Source organism: Oratosquilla oratoria, chromosome 43 (genome assembly GCF_046742065.1).
Source record: "Oratosquilla oratoria isolate Oo_2021 chromosome 43, ASM4674206v1, whole genome shotgun sequence".
Classification (NCBI taxonomy): domain Eukaryota; kingdom Metazoa; phylum Arthropoda; class Malacostraca; order Stomatopoda; family Squillidae; genus Oratosquilla; species Oratosquilla oratoria.
In genome coordinates, this window is record NC_134819.1 from 18,645,408 (window position 1) to 18,672,719 (window position 27,312).

A 27,312-nucleotide genomic window follows, 5' to 3' on the forward strand; every position below is an offset into this window, starting at 1 on the left:
GTATATATATATATATATATATATATATATATATCTATATATATGTATATATACACACAAATTTATATATAAATATATATGAATATAATTATATATATATATATATATATATATATATATATATACATGTAGGTATATATATATATATATATATATATATATATATATATATATAATTAGTAGATCACGTGACCAAAGAGTCAAAGTCAGCTGCAACCAAGTGCCTTAGGTCGTAATTCACAATGATGTGCTGCAGATGACGTCATGGTCAAAGAAAGTGATCAATGCTGCTGCTTAGTTTCGTGTGAACTCGTTTGTTAGAAAAAAGTATGATACTATAAATGTATAAACACTGAATTCTATGACTGAAAGTAGAAGATAAATATCTTTGAGGGCATTAATGAAAGCACTTCATCATATTTAGGAAGATATAGCGTAAACAAACAAATGTAAACGAATACACAGATATTTGCTAGTATTCCACTATGGACTCGCACCAATAGTTGTAGATAATGAGGCCATTTAGGAAAAGATGAGCGAGCAAACAAATCAAACTGACCTGGCAGTGGGCTCAAAATTTGTAGTACAATGTGTAACACAACTGCTGAAGACATTAATACCTCTGAAAAAAATAGCTCTTATTGCAAATAGGTCACACATATCCCGTATTCCTCTCAAAACATTTGTGCAAACGTCTCCTGGGAATGGTTAGCCGGTAATTGATTTGCATTGTGTTGAGTTATTTGCACTAACTGCTTTTTATAAGCCTTGTCCTAACTGTAAGCTAATACTGAGAGTTGGAAGGTTACATATCTCTCACAGACACATGCACTCGGGTACCCGCACCTTTATCCGTAGAGGCCTTTCACACTGCGATGGTGCGGGTGATTGAGCAGTCCGGGACCGAATGAAGTCGCGGCGTCCCGCTGGGCTTGTCCGGTGGCGCGCGCGCGTGGCAATGGGCTTTATATCTCAACAGAAGTCTTCACACTGTGCGGTTAGTAGCCGCACCTACATCGTGTGACAATCATATCTAACTGTGTACCTCCAAGAGATTTATCTTTGACAACGGAGCAAGGCACTGAACATTTAATAGCGCTGGTAGAAGTGAAACCGCTCTTGCGGGATGAAACCCTGCAATGATATAAAGGTCGAGGTAAAATTCTTGCTGTATGGAAAGAACTTAACCGTGGCATTAAAGAAAACCTAGACTCGCTAAGTGAAAAAAAGAGTAAATTTAGATATGCACAGAGTAATCTCCTCCGATCCATCCTGTAGTAGTTGTTGCTCTCAGCGAGGAAGGGAGCTGGGTGCGGCAGCAATCGCAAGCATTTCCGATCTGGTAGGCGCACCAAGCCGCGGCGAGAAACCGCATAGTGTGAAAGGGGCCATTACCGCACCCGTGAAAACGAAACGTTGTAATATTCTATAATAGAATTATTACAAGAGTCTGAAACGTTTTTATGGCACACAAAAATATGATTATATTGGATAATAATTCACAAATCACTGATTACTAAAACATTTAGCAAAACAATAACACCACAATCACCTATCCTCCATGAAATTATAAAAAAGATACCGAAAAATCAATTTACCACATAAATAAATATTTGCCAAAAAATCCACAAAAACTATTTATAAACACGTTTTCCGTAAGTGTCAGACTATTATAGATGACTGTACATTGACTCATCTTAAATGTCGAATCCCTTCACTCTCTTAAATTCTAACGAAGAACGAGGGATGTTCTTGTTCAACCGGAGGAGCGATAGAAAGTCTACGGAGTTTTAACAAAACTTTCGCACGCATATCTCGACAAAATCGACCCAGTTTCTTCACTTCTAGGCTAAGGTGAGTCAAAATTTGTTGATTTTACATAATTTTGAGTTTATTAAAAAAATCAATTCTGGCTTCGATGGTGGTTGGATGGAGAGGCAGTATATACAACATTCGCCCGGTGACGTATGGGATATATATATATATATATATATATATATATATACTGTATATATATACATATATATATACTGTATATATATATGTATATATATATACACTGTATATATACATATGTATATATATATATATATATATATATATATATACATTGTATATATACATATGTGTATATATATATATATATATATATATATACATGTATTCATATATACATATATATGTATACATATCAAATGATTCCGGCTGTTGTCCCCGGATTCAAACCTGGGTTCGTGAATTCTCACTGCTGTTTCCTTACCGACTGAGCTACTGACCCTATAAAATTCACCAACCTGGAAGTTAATCTACTTCCCGAGGAACTAAGTCGACTGCTAACTGCCGTCCGTACTTATTATTTTACAGTGAACCAGGGCAAATTAGCTAGTGGTTAAGACAGGTACGTTTCCTTGATGGACTTATCGTCGTTCTCATACCTGACATCACCGTCACTGGTGATTCTATTCAGGTATGACAACGGCGATAAGTCCATCAAAGAAACGTACCAGTCTTAACCTCTAGCTAAGAGCCCTGGTTCACTGTTAAATAATAAGTATATATATATATATATATATATATATATATATATATATATATATATTTATATATGTGTGTGTGTGTGTGTGTGTGTGTGTGTGTGTGTGTGTGTGTGTGTGTGTGTGTGTGTGTGTGTACGTACTTTGGTTGAGACATTCTGAAAGGTTGACGTAAGTGGAGTAGTCTGAGTTTATTCCTGACTAGTCATGAAAAAACTCAGACTAAGACTCCTGTGTTTCCTGCTACACTTATGTCATATATATATATATATATATATATATATATATATATATATATATATATACATATATATATATATATACACACACACACACACACACATACATACATACATACACACATACTGCATGCATGTCAGGTATATTTTAAGACATACTAATCAATAACCTTATCTACTGAAAATATTTTTTACAGTTGATTTCCACTTTCTCTAGCATATATCTTCATCTTTGACAACCTAAATTTATAATTACAAATGTAGAAAAGGGTTATGTCACAACAATGAGCTAGTACATACATAAGTATGCGATTTGATTTAACGTCAGGAACTCTGTGCGTCAGAAGGCTGGACCGGTGCCCCTCACAGACGACTTTGGAATCTAATGATTCATACACTTGATCCAAATTGGTGGCAGGGTTCGAACTGCCGTCACCTCGGCCCCCGACGCAAGTAGCGACGCTCTAAACCGCTCGAACACATTAGTAGGAAAGTACATGAAAAGTTAAATAAACAGAGCAATTTTGGGGGGGTGGGGGGAGGGGGTCTATACTCATGACGTCTTTCTTTGAGGTCAGTATCGCGCCGCGCGCCGCCGGGGACAGGGACTCCATTTTGAGAGGAGGGAAAGAAAGCCAAAGTCAGACCTGGAGGCTGAAATGGAGCAAAATAAGGCTCGCACATTGCGACATCAGAATTAGAGAGGGAGAGAAACGAAGGAAAAATAAAAAAGAGAGTGAGATAGAGAGAGAAAGAGCGAACGAGCGAGCGAGAAAGAGAAAGGGAGAAAGAGAGAGAGAGAGTTCAAAAGAATTGCTATTATATCACGATCTCAAGGCAAAGAAGAGAAATAAGGAGAGAAACGTTAAAGGAAAAGTTGACAATGAACTGAATGACGCATACAATTGCCTCAGCGAAAAGACGCTGAGAAGCTGAAGCAGCAATGGGCCTATGTGTTGTTCAAGAAAGTCGATTCCCGGAAAATGTTAAGAATTGTGTTTTTGGTACGAGTAACAATATGCGAAGTCTCAATGGATTTGTAAAGATTTTGACAAGCGGTAGCCTCTTAACAATAACCGTGTTTACTCACGATTCTATTCTACCTGATAGGATTCAACTTCCACAATTAAACTCTTCACCATTCTTCTTTGGAAGCTTAGATTTAATCAAAGATTACGCCTCAGTCTTGGAGAGAATAAATTGTGAAAGTACTAAAAGGATCATAACGTGTATTTTGGTATACATGTATATATATATATATATATATATATATTATATATACATATATATATATATATATATATATATATATATATATATATATATATATATATATATTGAAATATGTAAGACAGATGAGTGGATGGGTGGTGAGATAAACACAGGGAACCGTTTAGGGATTTATTCTGACGTTTCGTCCTTACCAGGACTTCTTCAGAGTACATGCACATTCAAATCATTCACCCCCTAAATACCCGCCGAATCTATCCGCGTTCCACCATGATCGACCTGACCTCTCGTCCTCCTACGCTCTGCCTCGCGAAGTACCAAGCGGCTCGCCGTCTTTGTTAATTTAATAAACCCATCGCGGTGGTTGTTGTTCGGATGGGAAGCGATGTAAGCTGCTTCAGTTATTTTCCTTCTTTTCTTAGGAAGTCCTTTCTGCAGCACCTCTATTTTGTTCCAGTCTGGTAAGTGGCCGTGAGTATCTACATGAACCACTAGCGAGTTTGATACTCGGTGTGCCTTGATATCATTCCTGTGCTCAATTGTCCGTTTCTTAATACCTCGGCTGGTTTCCCCGTAGTAGCTCACAGGACAGTTTCCACACGGTATCTTGTAGACGACACTGTTTTCTTCCCCGTTGGCCACGACTTTATTCTGGTTCTTAACAATGTCTCCTATTCTCATTCCCGTGCTGATCGCAATCTTGATGCCGGCTGTAGTGAGCAACTGTCCTACTACTGTAGTGAGCAACTGTCCTACTACTGTAGTGAGCAACTGTCCTACTACTCCGGCCACAACGAGAGAATAAAGAGTGGAGTAGTAATAGGATTCTTCCTGAGAGCATACCGCATTTGTAGTGAAGAATTTATTAAAGATGAAATAGATTACATTTTGAACGTTTTCACCAAACTCTGTTATCCGGAAGGGCTGTTGTACCGACTTAGAGAAAAGGCTTTAAAGATAGCAAAAAGAAGCATACGGAACAGAGGAGATGTGACTGAAAATGGTAGCAGGGATTATTTGTCCGTGCCAAACTCGAGCCACTCAGGCGCGTTAGGACAGTTGCTCACTACAGCCGGCATCAAGATTGCGATCAGCACGGGAATGAGAATAGGAGACATTGTTAAGAACCAGAATAAAGTCGTGGCCAACGGGGAAGAAAACAGTGTCGTCTACAAGATACCGTGTGGAAACTGTCCTGTGAGCTACTACGGGGAAACCAGCCGAGGTATTAAGAAACGGACAATTGAGCACAGGAATGATATCAAGGCACACCGAGTATCAAACTCGCTAGTGGTTCATGTAGATACTCACGGCCACTTACCAGACTGGAACAAAATAGAGGTGCTGCAGAAAGGACTTCCTAAGAAAAGAAGGAAAATAACTGAAGCAGCTTACATCGCTTCCCATCCGAACAACAACCACCGCGATGGGTTTATTAAATTAACAAAGACGGCGAGCCGCTTGGTACTTCGCGAGGCAGAGCGTAGGAGGACGAGAGGTCAGGTCGATCATGGTGGAACGCGGATAGATTCGGCGGGTATTTAGGGGGTGAATGATTTGAATGTGCATGTACTCTGAAGAAGTCCTGGTAAGGACGAAACGTCAGAATAAATCCCTAAACGGTTCCCTGTGTTTATCTCACCACCCATCCACTCATATATATATATGTATATATATATATATGTATATGTATATATATATGTGTATATATGTATATATATGTGTATATATGTATATATATATATATGTATATACGTGGAATTAAAAAACGACAGCATTGTTGTAGTTATTGAGGTTTTTTAGTTATAAAGTAAATATCTAATTGACAAATAAGTTCATAAAATGATAAATAATTGAACAAATTATTTAATTAATAAAAAGTTAAATAAACATATAAAAGTACAGATACATAAGTGAATAACTCAATGAATAAATGTTTTTGGTCTTTCAAGACCACTAGATCTTTCAGATCCTTGAGATCTAAGATTCTTGGGATCTTGAAGATCCTCTAGATCTTTTAGATTCTTGTGATCTTTTTAGATCCCTGAAATCCTTCAGATGCTTGTGATCTTCTAGATCCCTCAAATCTTTTAAATCCTCAGATCTTTTAGATCCTTGAAATCGATTAGAGCCTAAGGTCTTTTTGATCCTTGAGAGCTTTAAGATCCTCGAAATCTTTTAGAACCGTTAGATTTTTTAGATTCTACAAATCTTTAAAATGCTTATATTCTTTTAGACCCTTGATTACTTCTAGATTCTTCAGATATCTTAAATCCTTGATATCTTTTAAAATCATTAGGTCTTCTTGATTCTTGAGACTATTTAGATTTTGGAAAGCCTGTATACAATCCAGGGAATCTTTCAGTCCTCGCCAATCTGTAGATATCGTGGATCTTTAAGCTCTTCTGGATCGTTTCGAGCTTATGGATCTCTGTAGACTTGGTATCCAGAAGATCTTGAGGATTGTTTAGATCTCGAGCATCTTCCAGACCTAGTGGATCTATCAGACCCTGAGGGCATTGGACTTGATGAAGTTCTCGAAGTTCTCGAAGTTCTTGAAGTTCTTGAAGGTCTCGAAGATCTCGAAGTTCTTGAAGATCTTGAAGCTCTCGAAGATCTAGAAGTTCTGGACGGTCTTGATGTACGTAGAAAGTTGTTCCGACGACCCCGACTCACTGGTGAGTAGGCTGTAAGGTCTTTGAAGAGAGGCTGTGAAGTGAGCAACTTGGATAAAGCAGTTCTTCGAGCGTTTCATCTCTACGAGCCATCCGGATCGCGAATACAAAAAAAATCAGTCGTTTACGAAAAAAGATTTATTTGTAAAATGTGTGTGTGCGTGTGCGTGCATGTGTGTCTGCACCCACAAAAGAGCCTACTCTCGGAATGAAAGGGAAAATGTATTCGGCTGCCAACTGCAGCCCTCTTCTGGAAAGTACAACAATTAAATGTGATATTTAGGCCCATCTATCTCTCTCTCTCTCTCTCTCTCTCTCTCACACACACACACATATATATATATGCACATACATATACCAAGGCTTATTTCCCCCTTACCAGGGGGGTAGCCAAAAAGGACAAGGCACAAAAACATTCCCACCCATTTCATCCCCGAAAACACTCCACACCCCTCCACCCTCCCTCCCATCTTAGCACCTCCTATATATATATATATATATATATATATATATATATGTACATATATATATATATATATATGCAACAGTAATCACAAAAAACACGTGAATAAAGATTTTTGCTTGTAACCACGAGGAAATTAAAGATCGGAATACTGAACGTTTTCGTCTATTAAGACATTTTCAAAGTACATAGTGTCACAACAAAGTATAACTTAAATACAATAGTATAGAAAACAGGAGAGGTCACTCAACGTAAATACGTAAGGATTATCTTACAAAGAAACAAAAATATAAAAAAAAAACAATAAATAAAATGGGTGAAAATTGAAACAGGTGATAAAATGTCACTCAGCATAAATACATAAGGATGACAATTGACAAGGTGATAAAAGGACATTCAACATAAATACATAAGAAATATCCTACAAAGAAACAAAATATAAATGATAATAACAAGAAATAAGAATGGTGACAATTGACACATGTGATTCAACATAAATACATAAGGATTGTCTTAAAGAAACAAAAATAGAAATAATAATAAATATATACATATACATACATACATATATATGTGCACGCATGCACACGCATACATATAATAGAAAATAATAATAACAAGAATAAATAAATAAAAATGGGTGACAGTTGACACAGGTGTGTGACCTTTTTTCACCTGTGTCAACTGTCACCCATTTTTATTTATTTATTCTTGTTATTATTATTTTCTATTATATATATGTATGCGTGTGCATGCGTGCACATATATATGTATGTATGTATATGTATATATTTATTATTATTATTTCTATTTTTTTCTTTGTAAGACAATCCTTATGTATTTATGTTGAATCACATGTGTCAATTGTCACCATTCTTATTTCTTGTTATTATCATTTATATTTTGTTTCTTTGTAGGATATTTCTTATGTATTTATGTTGAATGTCCTTTTATCACCTTGTCAATTGCCATCCTTATGTATTTATGCTGAGTGACATTTTATCACCTGTTTCAATTTTCACCCATTTTTTTTTCTTTGTAAGATAATCCTTACGTATTTACGTTGAGTGACCTCTCCTGTTTTCTATACTATTGTATTTAAGTTATACTTTGTTGTGACACTATGTACTTTGAAAATGTCTTAATAGACGAAAACGTTCAGTATTCCGATCTTTAATTTCCTCGTGGTTACAAGCAAAATATATATATACATATATATATATATATATATATGTATATATATATATGTACATATATGTATATATGTATATATATGTATATTTATATATTATACACACACACACACACACACACACACACACACACACACACACACACACACTTCAGCGAATGGACGGCTTGGATGACGTTCTGAAGAAAACTGAAGTCTGTGGATCCCAACGCAAAGAGAAGTGCCTAGTGTTTTTGCAGGGTGGGGGGGAAATTGCTCGTGGAGTAGTGGGAAAGTAGGGAAAGAGGAAAAGGGGAGGGATTACTGAGGGAAATGGAAGGAAATGAGGAGGGAGTAGACTTGGCCCAGCCAGACAAGCGGAAGGTAAACAAACGACTGTGTGAGGATGACATGTCTAATAAAAATGTAAAGATTAGAAGTATAGAGAGGAGCAATACAGAAGAAAGTGTCGAGAATATGTTCCAGGGATTTAAAGAGGGTGGGGGGGACACAACCCCCCCCCCCCGACTGATAAGACTAGAGGAGAGAGTTGATAAGGTGATCGAGGACTTGGAGCGTAAGTTAGGTAACGTAGACTCCATTTTCCAGAGAATTGAAAGGTTGGAACAACTAGAGAAGGCTAACAGAAACTTAACTGAAGAAATAGAGGACCTAAAAAGACAGTTAGGAAATGTAAAGGAGGAGAATGAGAAATTGAAGAAGAATAGTAATGAAAACAGAGAGAAAATAGCTACAGAAGCTAAAAATTGGAGAATAACTCAAGGGAATAAGGTTTCATTCACTGACATAGTCAAACAGCAATTGAAAGAACATAATGAAGACTCAGTTATTAAAGTGATGAGACAGAAGGAGAATATAGTAAGAGAATTAGCTGACAAAAAGAAATGTATAATTATATTAGGAATGGAAGAGAAACATAACCCAGATAGAACCGCAAGAATCAAGGAGGAAAATGAAAGAGTAAGCAGTTTATTAAAATTAGTCCAGGAAGATGAACCAGAAATTATAAAGGAAATTGAGGAAAAATTCAGACTAGGAAAATATAGTACAGATAAGACCAGACCAATTAAGATTAAATTCAGGTCACAAACAACGGCAGAGAAAATTCTATCCAAGACAGGGAAACTAGCAACAAATGATCAATATAAAAAGGTATGGATAAAAAGAGAAATGAATAAGGAGGAAAGAGAGGCAGAAAAGCAGAAAAGAATTGAAGCTAAGGCAAAAAACGAGGAAAGAACGGAGTCAGAGAAAGAGAGATTCTATTGGAGAGTAGTGAACATGAAAATAAAGCAGTTCGACATACTAAAGAAAAACATAAGGGAAACAGAGAATACAATGGAAGTGGCAGAAAACTAAGAGTGTCTTACACAAATATAGATGGATTGATAACAGGATTGAATGAACTGAATGATTATTTGAAAGAAAAAGAACCGGACATAATGGGAATTGTAGAAACAAAATTAAAAGGCCCACTACCACCCAACAGTGTAGGACATGATACATACAATTATTGGATTAGAAACAGAGAGAAAAAACAAGGGGGTGGAGTTATGTTCCTGACTAAGAAGGATATAAACGTGAAAGGTGTCATATATGGAAAGAATACAGTAGAGATGATTATGATAGAAGTGGAAGACCGAGATAAGAAGAGCAGAAAATTTGTGATCAATTATGTGCCTCCGAAAACAGCCTCATGGGAGGAGAGTGAACATAAAAGTATGTTAGAGGACACAAAGATAGCATTAACTAAAATAATGGAAGACGGAGGAAGAATAGTTATGATGGGCGACTTTAATTGCAAAGAAATCTGCTGGGAAGAAATGACAGTAAAGAGTGGAGATGACTCATGGGGAAATGCTCTACTTGAGATGATTACTGACCATTCAATGACACAATTGATACAAGAGAACACTAGGTATAGAAATGAAGAAGAACCATCGAGGCTAGACTTAATAATTACATCTGAACCTAGAATAGTGGACAAGATTGAATATAAAACACCAATAGGTAAAAGTGACCACATATTGATTGAACTGGAACTTAATGAAGAAAAATATATGAAAAGAAATGAACAATATAGAAAAGGAAGAATGATGTATGAAAAAACAAACTTTGATAAAATAAGAGAATTCTTCCAACAAGAAAACTGGAAAGAAATATACAAAGAAGAAACAACAGTGGAAGAGAAATGGAATATTTTGACAAAAATTTACAAAAAAGGAGTGGAAAAGTATGTCCCAAGACAAAAACAAGAAAAAGAATATCTAAAATGCTGGTACAACAAAAGTTGTAGGGAGTTAAAGGACAAAAGAGACAAAGCCTGGAACAGATGGAAAAAAGACAGAAGACCTGAAAAATGGAAAATATATACTGGTTATAGAAATGAATATGTACAAAAGTGCAGAGAGGAAAAAAGAAAATATGAAAAAGATGTTATAGAAAAGTGTAAAGATCAACCAAAACTATTCTACAGATTTGTAAACAATAAACTGAAAAACAAACAAGACTTAGAGAAATTAAGACAAGGAGGAGTTGAATACACTGAGGAAATGGAAATGGCAGAAATTATGAACAAACATTTTAAATCAGTGTTTACAAGGGAAAATATACAACCTGAAGAGATTGAGTGGAAGGAAAAAGTCCCCCCTATGGAAGAAATAGAAGTAACAAAGAATGAAATATTGACACACTTGGGTAATTTTGATGTCAGAAAATCGCATGGGCCAGATGAAATAGCAAACTGGATTCTGAAAGAATGCAGGAATGAACTGGCAGACAAAATACATAGCATAATAAGCAGTTCCTTAAAAGAAGGAAAAGTTCCAGAAGATTGGAAAAAAGCAAATATAGTACCTATATATAAAGGAGGAAATAAAGAAGAACCTACAAACTATAGACCAGTCTCTCTAACAAGTACAATAGCAAAAATATGTGAAAGAATTATCAAAAGTAGATGGGTAAAATACTTGGAAAAAAACAACGTACTAAATCCAAGGCAATTTGGATTCAGACAAGGACGATCATGCGTCACCAATTTAATATGTTTCTATTCAAGGCTAATAGATATAATACAAGAAAGAGATGGATGGGCTGATTGTGCATTTCTAGACCTAAAAAAAGCTTTTGACAAAGTACCACATAAGAAGTTGCTTAAGAAATTAGAATATGAAGGAGGAATACAAGGTAAATTGCTAAATTGGATGGAAGACTTTTTGCAAGAAAGAAAAATGAGAGTAGTGATAAGAGATCAGCACTCAAAATGGAATGAAGTAATAAGCGGTGTCCCGCAGGGAACAGTTCTGGCCCCAATAATGTTTGCTATATATATTAATGATATGGATGAAGGAATTGAAAGCTATATGAGCTTCTTTGCAGATGATGCAAAATTACTGAAAAGAGTGAAAACTGAAGAAGATTGTGAATCACTACAGAGAGATCTAAATAAAGTACAAGAATGGAGTAGGAAGTGGGAGATGGAGTTCAATACAAAAAAGTGTAGTATAATGGAATTTGGAAAAAGCAAAAACAGAATAATAGGATCATATAATTTGGGAGAAGAAGGAATAAAAAAAGTAGAAAATGAGAAGGACCTGGGAGTCATTGTTATGAATAATATGTCACCTGAGAAACATATAAATAAGATTTTTGGAGAAACTTATAATTTAATAAGAACAATCAAAGTGGCATTTACATACCTGGATGAAGAAATGGTGAGGAAAATCCTAATCACCCTGATAAGACCAAGATTGGAATATGCAGCAACGATATGGTCACCAAGTACAAAAAAATGTATAAAAAAACTTGAAAGAATACAAAGAGCAATTACAAAACTGGCACCAACACTCTCAAAACTATCATATGAAGAGAGACTACAAAAACTTAAACTACAGACACTAGAGCAAAGAAGAGAGAGAGGAGATTTGATAGCTATTTACAGAATCATGAAAGGCATAGAAATTACTGATAGAGAGAATCTGATAAAATGGGATGACAGAAATACAAGAGGACACGGAAAGAAAATAAAAAAAGACAGCTATAGAAGAGATTTGAAAAAGAACAGCTTTCCTCACAGAGCAATAGACAGTTGGAACAAGTTAGATGAGAAAGTGGTGTGTGCAAAAACAATACATGAATTTAAAAATAGTTTAGATAAAATGAGATATGAAGACGGGACCCCACGAGCATAGCTCCCCTTCCCGTAAAATACAACTAGGTAAATACAACTAGGTAAATACACATGCAACACAGGCATCCTGTTCCTCGAGTTACATTATTGCCAAATAACAAAATAAAAGTCTACGCAACTTTTACGCGAGATTTCAATGGAAATATGTTTTTATTTATTTTTTCTCTTTCTCTTTTATTTATCATTTGCGGTACATGGGACGCCGACAGACGTCCTGCTCTTCAATGTTATGAAGTTGCATTTTTGACATAATCAATTTTGGCATCATGACACATGCAATTTCAGAAAAGGTCACGAAACATGACGCGCAATTTATTTGAAGAACTACTAATATTGAATAGAAGCCAAGATCTCGGATCCCGTTTGCGAAGGATACATTGTGACAAGCAGATTAGTATGTGATTTATAGAAAGCAGTCATTTGTGGAATATTTTTACGCAAAGCTTTATCAGTTATCTTAAATGTTAGAGAATGATTTGACTTGTAATCATGGTCTAACGCATCGTTTGATTATCGTAATCGTAAAATACACACCTTCAGTACATCAGACAGATTACCAGTGTGGAAGGTGTGAGTATTTGTTGACTGAGGTGCGCGTATGACTGGGAATATTCCAGAAATGGTGAGCCCATTAACAATACTGTTGTCACTACCTCCTCCGATATCCCTGCTACTACTACTATTACTAACACTACCTCCACCATCCTCACTCCACCATGATTAGATTCATCATTATCGCCACATTCACACTATCAAGTGCATCAACACCCTTTTCAACACCACCTTCATCTTCTTTATCACTCACCGTCACTCCCTCCCTCAACGCCAACATCATTAACACCACCACGACCATCATCACCACTACCACCACCACCAACAACTCCACAAAGACCCCCCACCATAACCATTACCACCAAGTCCACTCCACCTCCACTACCACCAACACAACAGTCACCATATTCATCACCACCACTTACGCACTCTTCTCTGGAAAGTTCCTTTGCCTCCTTCCACAATTTCTATCGTAACTTTTAGTTCTTTCTGCAGAGCCATGATGCCATCTTCCCTCCAGTTTACCATTTGACTCTACTTTTCGTATTTTCCCATCTTACTTTCGTCTCTTTTCTCTATTCTTTCTCTATCTATCTCTTCCTTTCTCCTATCATTCTCACTAACTTGACACTTTTTGTTATAAAAACAATAATAATAGAAATAATAACAATAATAGGAATCACAAGGCATTTTTTCAATCTGTTGCATGAGATTTCTTTATTGTTTCTATTTCTGACCTGCTGATTTCAAATATGGAAACGATTTTGTTCTGTGTGCTCTAGTTTTCATACAATTTGAGGGATTACATTTTAGCATTTTGCTGTCAATTAAATTATGTGTTTATGGAATGAATTCGGATCTATCTTTTTGTTTGTTTTTTCTTTCATATTTGATCATGGCTACAAGGAGACATCATTGTGTGAACAAACCTAATGTTTTCTGCTATATTTGTGGATACCTCACGCTTATTCGTCGGAGGCGCAATATAACATCGTTTGTAAGGCGAGTCTATAAAGCGTACTTGGGACTTATTATTGGTGACCAAGACAAGAAATGGGCCCCGTATACTGTGCGTCATAACTGCGCATAAATGCTGCGCGACTGGACGAAAGGGAAACGTAAGGACTGATGACCTTTCGGAATTCGCATGACCTGGCGGGAGCCGAAGGACCATACAACTGACTGCTATTTTTGTCTAATCAATACAAAACGCGTTGGCAAGAAAAACACATAAAATCCCATATCCTAGTATCCCCTCAGCAATTCGACCTACTCTGCACTCTGATGCCCTACCAGTTCCAGTTCTTAATGAGTTGTCTCCATCTGAAGAAGAGGGTAGCGACGAAATGCAAGAGGCTGACGGTGGAACTCAAGAAATACTGGCAGATTCCGACTCATAAACTCCTCAGTAGCCTGTCTTGATTAACATTTTCCCCTGCGTAAAATGATCTAGTGTTTATTTCGACTGCAGTTTAGTGATTTTAATGTGAAGAAAACCCTTTTGCAGCGAATTAGCTGATGGAATGGTGGCATAGAATTGATATTTGGGTGGAATTCAACGTTTAGGCCTAAAATCTTATAAACGAATCCTGTTCTCTAATCTTTCCGTTTGATACCCTCCGAGGTGCAAGTCGAATGACGACATTAGCAAGGAGCTGCGAGGCTGAAAAGCTCGGCTGCGTCTAAATAGCCCTCTCGTTACTCGTTCTCGCCCGTTTGTCATGACGGAGTCTATTGGCTATTCACCCTTCTTTTGCCATCCAGGGTGCCTTTCCATTCAGTGCCTCCCTCATTCCTCTCCTGCAACCACTTCTTAACTCACTCAACAGTGATGTTTTCTTATTTATCTTTTCTCCTTCATCCGACACCCACCCATCTTTAACCTTTTCTCCCTTTCCCTCTTTCCCCAGCACTCCCCCTTCAATTTTCGCCATTTATTCTATTTTTAGCCTCCTTTCTCAGCTCCTCTTCCCTCCTGGTTCTCTCCCCTCTATATTCCTTAATGCACCCTCGGTCCCTTTCTTCCTCCATTAATCAAGGTTTTATTTTTTCTCTCCCCCACCACTTCACTCATGGCTTTCTTCTTTCATCAGCCCTTCTTTGCGTTTCCTTTGTTCACGCTTCTTCTGGTTTCCTTTCTCCCTGCAACATCTTTTCCTTCCCTTCTTTCATTACACAGGCATTATCCTATATTTGTTTTTGACAAAAAGGTGTCTTGGGGTATTGAATACACGGTAACATGCAGTCAATGCTTTAGGGATCGTTTTGGGGTAACCCCTACGGAACGGAGGCATACAACATAGCCTCTACTCACATTAGAATGATGCGACTTTTGCACTACAGTTGTCCCTCTTTGATGCTTTTTTTTTTTAACTGTCCCTTACCACTTGTACAACTCGACCTCTTCATGTCCCCTGAGGCGAGAGTGGGGGGAAAGACCTGGGCCACCGTGTTTAGCATGCGCGTCGCAAAAGGCAACTAAGTGGGATGGAGAGATGGGACTAGGGATTCCAATCTTTGTGCGTTCATTTTACGAGAAGTCCAAGCGTAAGAAGGTCTGGGAGGAGGAATCCAAACTGAAACTTAATAATTGGGCCATTAAATGTACGTGCTTGTAGTGCAGATGAGAGTAAAAGGGAGAGAATGGAAGACTGTTTGTGAGAAGGAAGATGGATGTGTTAGAGTTAAGTGAAACTAAGTTGAAGGAGGGCGAATTTGAGTTTGGGAGTACTGTGGAGAGGGTTAGGGGTTGGTGAGGGGTGAGGGAGGGAAAGGGAGGCTCTGCTGATAATAAGATAAGAAAGTGCGTGGTGGAGTGAAGTGTTTTCGAGGTTAATGTCAATGAAAGTGAAACTGGGATGAAAGAAATGGATTTTTGTGAGTGCATCTGGTCCTGGCGCTGTGAAAACTGCAGAGTAAAGAATTTTTTTTAATAAATTTAAACGAGTGTTTAGTGATTTTTGGGAGGAACATATATGTAATGTTTTTGGGTGATCATAATGGTAGGGTAGGAGATGACCCAACAAAGGAAGTAGAAAGGATGTTTGGGGTGAATGGTATGAATCTTAGTGGAGAAGCGATTTTAAAGATGTGTTTAGAGTGTTGATGAAAGCACTGTTTAGAATGAGGTCCAAACATAAGTATACATGGCTGTATAGGGAGGGACGGCTGATGATACACTAATGGACGATGTAGAGGTAACTAAAAGAAAGACTGGAAAAAACTCTGGATGTTTATGTTTTTAGGGAAGAGAGTGGGGGTGTCACATCATTTTTTGGTAGAAGGGAAATCGGGAGTAGGGGGAAAAATGGAGGAGGAAAAAGGTGGGAGGTAGAGAGGTGCTGAGAGCAAAAAAATTCAATGAGAAGGAAAAGGAAGAAAGAAAAAGAGGAGAGACTGAGAGAAGTGGGTGAAATGGTGAAGGATGAAGAGGAATAGGTGCGTGTTTCAAGGAGAACCTGAAAAAGTGCTCAAAGATGGTTTGTGGGACGAGAAAGAGGGATGCAAAGAGAAGAGCAGATGTAAAATGGGGTGGGAGTTTGGCAGATTTCTTTTTAAAGAAACAATATATTGAAAAGAATTGAAGAGGGTGAGGGGTGAGCCAGGTAGAAAGGAAAAGGTAAAGGAGGAGCATGCCGACAGGAGACCTTTTAGTCCATAACTAGGTCGGATGTGGGAAAAAATATATATATGGAATAAAAAATAAACGAAAAAAGTGAATTAATCAAAATAATTAGATCATGAATAATAAACAAACAGTTAAATAATGATAATCTATAATGAATTAATAAAAATAAACAGAGATAATAAATAAATAATGATAGATAAATAAAATAAATGGCGGGCATTACAGAATATTGCTTAGGTGTTTATCTAAATGAATCTTGGAACTTCGAAATGTACTACATTGCATTGCCTCTGCAGGATGTTTATTCCATTTATTTACAACGCGGTTGGCGAAACTTGTTTCAAACCTCTTCCAAATTAAATCTACTTCCTGGCAGTTTGAGACCATCATTTCTGATCTGATTCGTATTCGGTGTAAAGATTTCGTCACTTTTGATGTCAGTTCCCTTTAGAATCTTAAAGACCTGCATCAAGTCACCCCTGAGTATATGTTTTTTTTCTTCTTCTTCTTCTTTTAGGGAAAATGGATCCATGTGTTTTCATCGATTTTTGTATGATTTACTTCTGATATCTGGAATCAGTTTTGTGGCTCGCCGTTGTACTTTTTCCAATCATTAACTGTCTTTAATGAGATTCGGTGACCATACGGAAACAGCATATTCCAAATGTGGACGAACTAACGATTTATCTAGCTTGTTAATGAGATATGGACTTTTAAAATCAAGAGATCGCACAAACAGTCCTAGAATCTTATTTGCTTTCTTTGGGGGCAGAAATACGCTGTTTTGATTATTTGAGATCGTTACTGATAATTACGCCGAGATCCTTTTCACTACCTACTTTTGTTATCGTATTTTAGAATAACTTGTAATCGTACTTCTTGCTATTTTTACTTATGTGCATAACCTTACATTCACTTGGGTTAATTTTCATTAGCCACTTTTCAGACCATTGCTACAGTTTATCTAAATCTTCTTGACTATCTAATTGGCTTAAGTGATCATTTGCCATTCCGCACTTTTTTGTATTATCAGCAAATTTGGAGACAATAGATTTCAGTCCGTGGTCTATATCATTTATATATATCATGAATAGAAGCGGCCCAAGAACGGAACCCTGAGGAACTCCACTTGTAACATTTTTCCATCTAGGAGGTTTGCCATTAGAACTTCCTGTTTACGACCGTTTAACCAAGTACTTGTTCAGCTTAGTAGGCTACCAGTAATTCCGTGTGAAGCCAATTCAGCAAGTAGTTTTTCGTGCGGGAGGGCATCAAAAGCCTTCGCAAAGTCTGAATATATTAAATCCATATGGTTTCTTTTGTCATAATTCGAGATGGTTAGTCACGCAAGAACGTTTCCGTTTGAATCCATGGTGGCTATCATTTATCAAACAGCTACTTCCTAAATGGTGTTCAGTAGCATCTCTGATGATAGTTTTCATGATTTTCCTACGATTGAGGCCAATGAACTAGACCTATAGGCTAATGAACTAGACCTATAGGTCCAGTTCATTAGCTTCTTTTTGTCACCTTTTTGAATATGGGGGTAACGTTGGCTAATTTCCATTCTCTTGGGACATCCAATCTCGTTTTTCATTTCCTTCAAGATTCTTGGATGCCAACTGCCAGACCCTAGTGTTTTATTAACATGTTTTTATACATTTTTAATGAGGTTTTAAAAACATCTTTGCCTCTGCGAGTAATGTGATATCATCTCGTTGATCCCTGTGGCTCTACTGCTCCAGCAGAGATCCTCGGATGGATTCCACAGACTATGTGGCCCCCACGCTCCTTCCGCTCCTGAAGGAGGACCCTGTAAGTTCCTATGGCCTCACCATACCCACATCGTCACTTCTAGTATGAACAACCGTAACCGCATTCGTCTGCCTTTGTTCCCTGATGATCTGGGTACAATCGGGGATTCTACGGCCCGGTTGATAAAAAAACAAAAACTTGCAACGTCGTTTACTCTTCCATCGCAGGATGTCGCCATAGCCTCTCACCATGAAGCCCTCAACCACCAAGAACTCCTGACTGACCTTCAGTCGCCCCACAACCCCCAGCGAAGCAAAACGATTGGCAAGAGTTTGTGGTTGCTCCGAAGGACACTTGTTCTCCAAGCACTGGCTCGATGAATGGCCTTCGAATACATTCATTTGCACAAGCACTCCCACGCATTCCCGAGTCAGTTCTGTCACTAATTCGCGCAAAAAAATATTTTCTCAATAGTACTGAAGGTCGGTAAAATTGCATAAGTCTGCGCAGTATGCTGGAGGCCTTTATTTGAACTTACTTTTTCTTAGGGTAAGTGACTGCGTGACCGACAGCTTGGTTGCAATTAGTTCTTTTTAGCAAAAGTCGATATCTGCGTTGGCTAAGTTATTGTATCGCGTGCATACCCAAGACAATCGAATCCTCTCATATCCATTAGCTGAGATTGTACGTAGGGAGCTGTTATTAACTAGATAATGTCGACTTCATTCATTTCACCTGAACATTGGAGTCACACAATACTAAAGTACTCTAAAAATCTAGTTAAACTGGGAGTGACTTTGCCGGAGTAATTATAGTTGAAACTACTATGTATATGTTTTGAAAATGCTTATTGTAGTCGATGTCGACAGCAAGATGGCCGGAATCGGAGTGACGTCAAATAATCATCAATCGTGCAAATCTAAACCAGGCTTTTTCATTCGAATGGAAAGCAAAAATTGTGTTGAGAGTGAATCAGTATTGTGTCAATTGAAGCTCTAATTTACTCCACAGAAAGAGCTGAAGAAAAGAAATGATAACAGTCTTGGTTTGGAAAACGCTACCTACGACGATCACATGACGAGCCAAAATGAATGGCGTTTATTTGTGGTATATTTCGTCTCAATCTTGTGCCTGAACTGAAAGCAATAAGAACATTTTGATTTGACAATACAATTTGGAAAACATTTTGTATATTTATATGCTTGTGAAGAATAAACTACGATGAGTAAAAAAAACACATTAAAAATTATCGACATAACTGAGGATGGTCATCTGTGGTAGGCAGGTATTGTAGCCGAAGGAAGTAGGTGTATATGGGAGTATAATATTCTAAAGTTGTGAAAATAACGAAGTGTCATTTTAGAATGCTCATATGCATCCAAGCAATTATAGCTTAGGAAGGAGTCCTATCTCTTGCAGAGAAGCGTAGAAAAATGACAGGATTATTGGGATTGTGTCAATTAACACCAGGCGTATGTGCTTTTGTGGTGGGGAGTGGGAGGTGATTATGAGAGGGTTGTGCAAGTAGGACATTCTAGTAAAATGTGTAGTATAATGAGTGGTGTGACTGGTCCCCCCAGTTAGGAAATGGCAATACGTAAGAAGAAAATGCCTTATCTTAAGCGTACTAGTGATGTACTGTCTCAAAACGTCGGTTACGTTGGTGGGAAAAGGTCCGTGAACGTATTTGCGGTTTAATGATATCTTTAGCTACTTTGTTAGGTGCACCTTCCAGCATTTCTTCCTTACGTTTTCCAATGTTTAAATTTTTGACTACCCCCCTTATAAGAGGGAAGAAGCCCTTGGCATATAGATAGATATTTCCTAATGTGGATCAGAGGGCAGGATAGTTGTCTGTTGCAGACAACGGTGGAGGCAACGAAGGTGATAGCTGCCGCATCTCGAGCTACTTTGCCACACCTGATCGTTGCCGGGGATGCCAACACGAGATGACACTCAACAAAAGGAGACTGGTTTGAAGTGGAAGGAGACTAGGATGATCCACGAGTGTGGATCAATGGGTGCCGAGAATGGATGGTGGAGAGTGATTCAAAAAGAACTTACGAAACCGGAGAGGATCATATAGGATAAGGGCAAGAGAGTTGCGAATGAGGTGATAGCATAAGTTTTGCGGTGAATATTAAAGGGACAGGCAGGAAGAATCCAGATTCTGTGCCTGTGGGAGATACTGCTCCATAACCCATTCTACTGTGAGAGCGGGAGCCGTCTGTATGGTATATGATAGTAATAACATGAAAAGGAGGATAGGTAGTAGATTCTTGTCGGATTATATGTGTATATATATATATATATATATATATATATATATATATCAGACAATCCCCTTGACAGTCGCACAGAGGACTCGAACCCGCTGCGCCTGGACCCAAGAGAGGCTCCATAACACCCTCTTACACCGCTCGACGATATATGGGGGAGCAGTTAGCGCCCTCCCCAATCTCGGTAGCCAGATTGGTTATGAGTTCCTAAGGTTTTATATCGTCGGTGGTCGAGCGGTGTAAGGCGGGTGTTATGGAGCCTCTCTTGGGTCCAGACGCAGAGGGTTCGAGTCCTCTGCGCGACTGTCAAGAAGATTGTCTGATTGATGTCGCGCTTTACTAGCGAATTTCTCATATACTTACGTTGGCGATAAGCGTGAAAGGGATTCATTCCGGTCCTTACCCCTCCCACGAGTGCGATTGGCCATAGGGTGAAATGGGGGTTATATGGGGTAGCAGTTAGCGCCCTCCCCAATCTCGGTAGCCAGATTGGCTATGAGTTCCTACGGTTTGATATCGTCGGTGGTCGAGCGATGTAAGGCGGGTGTTATGGAGCCTCTCTTGGGTCCAGACGCAGCGGGTTCGAGTCCTCTGCGCGACTGTCAAGGAGATTGTCTGATTGATGTCGCTCTTTACTAGCAAATTTCTCATATATATATATATATATATATATTACATACACACATGTATGTTTGCACATATGTACGCATAATAGATTCAATAACCTGAATCCTATTGTGGTACCCAGGAATTCGGCCAACTGTAGTTTCTTGTAATTGTTACACTGTTTAGGTATTCCTACCGGGAAACCTTTACTAACCAACACAAAAATACCTAAAAAAAAACGAACAATTACAAGAATTTAAATATTCTAGAGTCTATATCTCATAATACACCTGTCACTAAAACAGTCAGCATTTTACAATTACACAACTAAGCTGCGAGGCAACAGTGATCTAAGATCACACGTACAGCTTCTGCCAGCTAATACAAATCCGCCCCACCCCATCCCCCACCCCCCGGAGATAGACGTCCAGCTTCAACCCACCTACATTAGTGCCCTGATCTTGAAGATAATTTATATTTAAAAACTGTTCTGCATGTTCACAGATAGATATAAATATCCTTTAATCTCCTCGTATCTGGACCTTCCCCCACCCCACCCCACCCCCAGGTTGGCCTTGAACAAAGCTCACGCAAGAGCTGGAGTGGCCGTGACGCCCTCGTATCGAATAACTGTCGTGTAGTAATTCCCCGCTCGCTTCCCCAAGGTCCAGGATCGAGCGTCGCGTCGTCTCGTGGTTTGTTTATCATCAAGTATCTCTCACGGATTCGTGTTAAATTCTGGGTGACCCTGGCTTGCATGTCCTTGACAACTGGCCTTGTATGGACCTTGGGATATGGTAGAACGACTTTTGGTGTAGTGTCTGATTCTTAAAAAGTATCATCATAGTGAACGGTACATGGACAACCTTACCACCTTCAATACAATGTCTCCTTCCCAGAATTAAGAGCTTTCCTATCGTTGACCAGAACATGACATGCAAAATGTCGTCGTGTTGAAAGGATAAACGGTGGCCCCGTCCTCACGAGAAGTTCCTATCTCGCTATGCACTGGGCCAGTCACTTCCATTCACTCTGAATATACTGGTTATACTTCTTAAAACTTCTTCCTTTTTGTGTTTGAAGAGGCAATATTAAGAAAAAAATGAAGGAATGAAATGCTGTATGAAGAACAAGGTCCATATAAGGGACTTTCCCTCATTATTTTTTTTCTTTCCGCATTTCCCTATTTTTCCGTTCATCCCATCGTCTTTCATGATTATCACGATCATATTCCACAACGCAGATTACTACTCAAGTAAGAAATAACCGGAGATTTGTTTCAACATGAATGATACATTTTATAGATTCTGTTCCTGCTAAGAGATTGCTCTTCTTGAACAATTTCAGTTGCTTATACTAGTTGCCGCTACACGATAAGAATTACATTTTGACCTCATTATTCCTGACACTATTTTCTTATAACAGACTTGTAATGTCAATCGACTTTGAGGGGTAACCACCAAGACTAGGGTATAACTTTGCATTTTCTCTTTTATATTATCTGTTTTCATAGGAACCATGTTAAAAACAAATATCATAACTCAAAAGTACTGTTTGAGGGATTTTTTTGACGAAAAAAATTCGTCGTTTGCAATTTTGAATTCTAAAACACAGCATACAGCGCCATCTCTTGGTATTAGTTCCGATGACGTCAGTTGTGTACCAACGCAAGCGTCCTGTAGCAAAACGGACGATATTCAGTGATATTAAGAGTTCTTCATAGTATTTTGAGAGTAGTCTCGACTCCCTAGATAACTGTGACAACAGGCAAGATGTGCGGATAGACGTCATAGTTGTGGGCTATCAATTCGAACCGAAATATCTCTCCGAGGAAGTTTTCATATTGGTGCATCATTGGTGCTACCTGTGTGCATGTTGGGTTCGGCAATGCTGTCTTTGGGTACTCGAAAAAGGCAAGGCCAATATACATGACGCATCGTTCAATATTATTGCAGTGTGGCTCCTACACAAAATACTGCATCACGTTCACACTACGCCTCTTAGATGTCACAATCTTTGTAATGAATGGTTTCTACAACGTTATATATATATATATATATATATATATATATATATATATATATATATATATATATATATATATATATATATATATAATTTCATCTCGGTCCTAGTGTGCCAATAAAAAGGTTAATTATGGTGACTTGTTACTATTAGATAAAACTAATTAATCTTTAGATGACCAGTTTGATACATTATTTTAATTGTTTACACTATAAAAACAAAAGCTTCACTACAAGTATCGCTAAGAACGTACCAATCCGTTCCAGCAAATGACATTTTTTTGTCGTTGCTACACTGCAAGCCCTTATTTCGCCAGCTACTAAAGCCGCACTCGCACTACCGAGACTTGAGGGTTTTAGCGCGTCGACCTAGGCAGTCCCGTGCGTGCGTCCTTGAACACTCACACTATGAAGACTTAGTTTCGTCTCGTGCAGACTTAGAGGTCATAGCAAGGTCTTTGTCTAAGTTGCTGCGCTTCGGGAAAGGTCGCCGCTGGACGGGAGGGCGGCGGGATGGTCGTGAAGGGTCTCAGGAAATTTTGAACATCCACCAAACTCAAAAATGGAGTCGGCGGCCGGTCAGGTCGGAAATTTGGACGGGACGGTTACGGATCACTTTTGTCGTCATGCGGCAACCATTATGTGCCGTTCGGTTTGCGTGTTACAGCGCCTGACAGCGTGCAGCGGGGACCTGTGTTGTGACTGTAATGCTAGGTCCCCATTTGACCCCATCCAGTCGCCGTCAGACGCCAACGTAAGGGCGATGGCGTCCAGACTATCCAACCCCACACGCTTGTCGTTGTTGCCCTTCAAGAACGCACGTGCTGGTGCGGCTTTAACAGCGATAATAGTGAAAATATGTTAAAACTTAAAATAAATTCCAATATAGACCTAATAAAAGAAAAGATTTCATATATTGTTTAGTCAGCATCATTTCTTTGAATTCCAAAAACAAAAAATTACAGAGAAAGATAAATTGTTTGTCTCTGCCTGTACGAGAATGTGGTTTTGTTAAATTTAATTACATAATCATCAGTGATGTCGACGATTTTGTCAATGCGTCAGCCCCGTTATTTCTCCTGGTTCTATTTTTCTAGACTTATCTGATTAACTTCATCAAAACTTCCAAAAAACGTTTTGCATTTGCTTTAAAAAGGGACCATTTATTATCATTATAAGAGAATTTGGCTCCGTGTATATTTTGTACGTAATTGATATTGTTGCTGGGCGGTTATCGTAAGCATTCTTCTGCCTCTCTCTCTGAGTTTTATATGCTATTAATATATTATCATTATTCTCCGCCTCTTTGTTTCCCAATCGTGTATTTTCCCAAGTAATTCTTTCTTCGTTTTCATAATTCCTAAAAATTATATTAAGTAGCCTGCGGCACTCGACACAATAATCCATGAGGAGCTAAGATGAGAGGGGGGAAAGGGTGGTGGATGGGAGTGGAATAGGTGGGAGTAGGTACGTGCCTTTGACTTGGCTACCTCTCCTATAAGGGGAAAAATCTCTTGCTTATATAGAATATATAGGTTCTCGACACGATCACCATTCACCAAATACAATGATTGCATGAAGAATGAACACAACTCATGACATCACTGCGGAGTAGATGGCGTCACGTGTCGGTTTTACGAGAATGATCGAAGCAGACGTTTTGGGGATAGAATCACTTATTTCAAATTGTAATAAATAATAAATTAAATATTTTTTCTTTAAGTTATTTAGCTATATTGATCTTGGGAAGTACCATAAACATATTCCGGTAAAATTAGACGCCTTTAATTTTCAAAGTGGTTACACTTTAATTTTGGCTTTCTTGACGACAAATAGACTATCTTTTTTTAATATGGTCCGTCGGAGTATTGCGTTAATTTGTCGTGGTTTAGGAGTGTAGTGCAGAACGGTATTACTCTTCACTTGAAAGACAGCCTAGTCTTATTGCCATCATTTTCATAACATCACCATTATCCTTTTGTTATCGTTACCACTATCACTCACCAGCAATAGTAACAACACCGACATCAACACCAACAACAACACCGACATAACGTTACCCTCTCCATCGTCATGGCCGCCACCGTCACATTCACCGCCATGTTCACTGTTTGCCACTAACTATTCCCACCCTTTTGTCCCGCAGAATCACAGACACGGATGAGGACTTTGCAATGACAACGCCAGCCCAGCGTGCAGCTCTCCTCGAGCTGGACAACCTGACTTGGAACTACCCTGCTCCTCGTCTGCAAAGCCACGGCCACCTTCAGGGTGACGAAGATGACGAAGATGAGGATGAAGATGAGGATGAGGATGAGGACGACGATGACGATTCTTATTGTAAGTAACAGCTTGATTTGGGTTCTGAGTAAGTAGGTAGGGGCACGAGGGTCGAGGGTCTTCGACTTGTGGAATGTTGGGGGGGCAGGGCAGGGGTGAAGTTTTACTTTCCCTCTTCTCTTGTTGACAGAACAATGGGGATTAAAGAGGTCAGCTTCAACTTTCAGAAATGATGGCAGGATGCCTTTCACAAAATGGGTCGGACTGTAGATCAAGGTGCTGGTGCCGAGTTTACTACTACTCATGTTGTCCATGACAATTTCTCTTGATCAAATGAAATCATCTGGTTGCAGCCAGAATAAACAAGAGTAGTGAGAGGCTGTAAGGATGAAAGGGTTAATATTTGGTCCAATGATACTATCTCAAGACCACAAGGAATGATACTTATTTGATACCAGGGACTAGTTGTGGGTACCTGTTTGTGGTGATCCTGCAAGATGGACAGCGATGCTGCTTCCCATTTTCAAAACTTATCAATCCCCTCACCTCCATCACGAGCCCTGAGAGGCTGACACTTGGTCTCCGGACTGAGCTCGATATTTCTCTCTATTAACTTCAACAATATTTCTTACACTTTTTCACAATGGGGAACTGACAACTTACACCTATCTCTTACCTTCTCTCTCACCTACTCAACAGACAATCCCCTTTTACTCAGTACATCCTTCACTTCATCCATCCACAAATCCTATTCCTGATCTTCCCCTCAAGTTTACTTCATCCATCTCTGCCTTCCACACTTTTTTTTTTGTTAATTTTCTTCTCTCATTCTTTCCATGTGAACAAACCATTCCATTATTCTTTCTTCACCCATATCTGCCAGCTCCCTTTCTACCCTCACTCACCTCCTCACCTCTTCATTTCTCACACAATTTCCCTTGTGATCCCAATCATACCTCTCAAACATTTCATCTTGAACACATTTGAAATTCTTCTTCTTGCCCCATACAATTTCATTTCATTGTAGCTAAGAAGGCAAATAAGGTGGTAGGTCTGATAAGAAGAAATTTTCCATCCATGGATGCAGACGTAAGTCGCTCTATTGTGCTATGGTGAGACCACATCTAGAGTATACCGTTCAGAGCTGGTCACCATACTTCAAAAAGGATATCCAAGAATTAGAAAAAGTACAAAGAAGGATGACCAAACTAGTACCAGAGCTAAGGGACATTGACTACGAAGAGAGATGCCAGATACTGGGACTAACAACATTAGAAAAACGAAGACGTAGAGGTGATTTAATTGAAACTTATAAAATCCTGCATGGGATGGAGAATGTGGACTATAACATCTTCTTTGAGTATAATGAAAATAGTACCAGGTCAAACACAGTTAAGCTTAAGAAACGAGGGCACTGGAAATCTCTGGCGAGGGCAAATTCATTTAGTGTAAGAGTGGTCAATGATTGGAATGGTCTTCCGGTGGAGATAGTTACAGCCCCTACCATAGGAGCCTTTAGGGACAAACTCGATCAGTGTTTTTGAAAAGTAAGTAAGTGAATGAAAGGAGACATTGATGATGAAACTGCGGAAATAGAAATTGGAAAATATTTATTAATCCATATCTTATGATTGGAGTTGAGATGGGAGCACTATAAGAAGACTCT

At 38.6% G+C, this 27,312-nt stretch overlaps 1 protein-coding gene across 2 annotated transcripts in view; it reads left to right on the forward strand.

Annotated features, from left to right (window-relative positions):
* LOC143021952 (uncharacterized) overlaps positions 1–27,312 on the forward strand; it is a 57,773-nt gene that overhangs the window by 7,369 nt on the left and 23,092 nt on the right. The window contains exons 2-3 of one of the 2 annotated variants that reach the window (XM_076179873.1): positions 1,739–1,854; positions 25,513–25,706. In XM_076179873.1, coding sequence (XP_076035988.1) covers positions 25,541–25,706 — 166 coding nt within the window. In that variant the 5' untranslated portion in view covers positions 1,739–1,854; positions 25,513–25,540. The remainder of the gene's footprint in view (positions 1–1,738; positions 1,855–25,512; positions 25,707–27,312) is intronic. The other variant, XM_076179872.1, reaches the window with a different exon arrangement.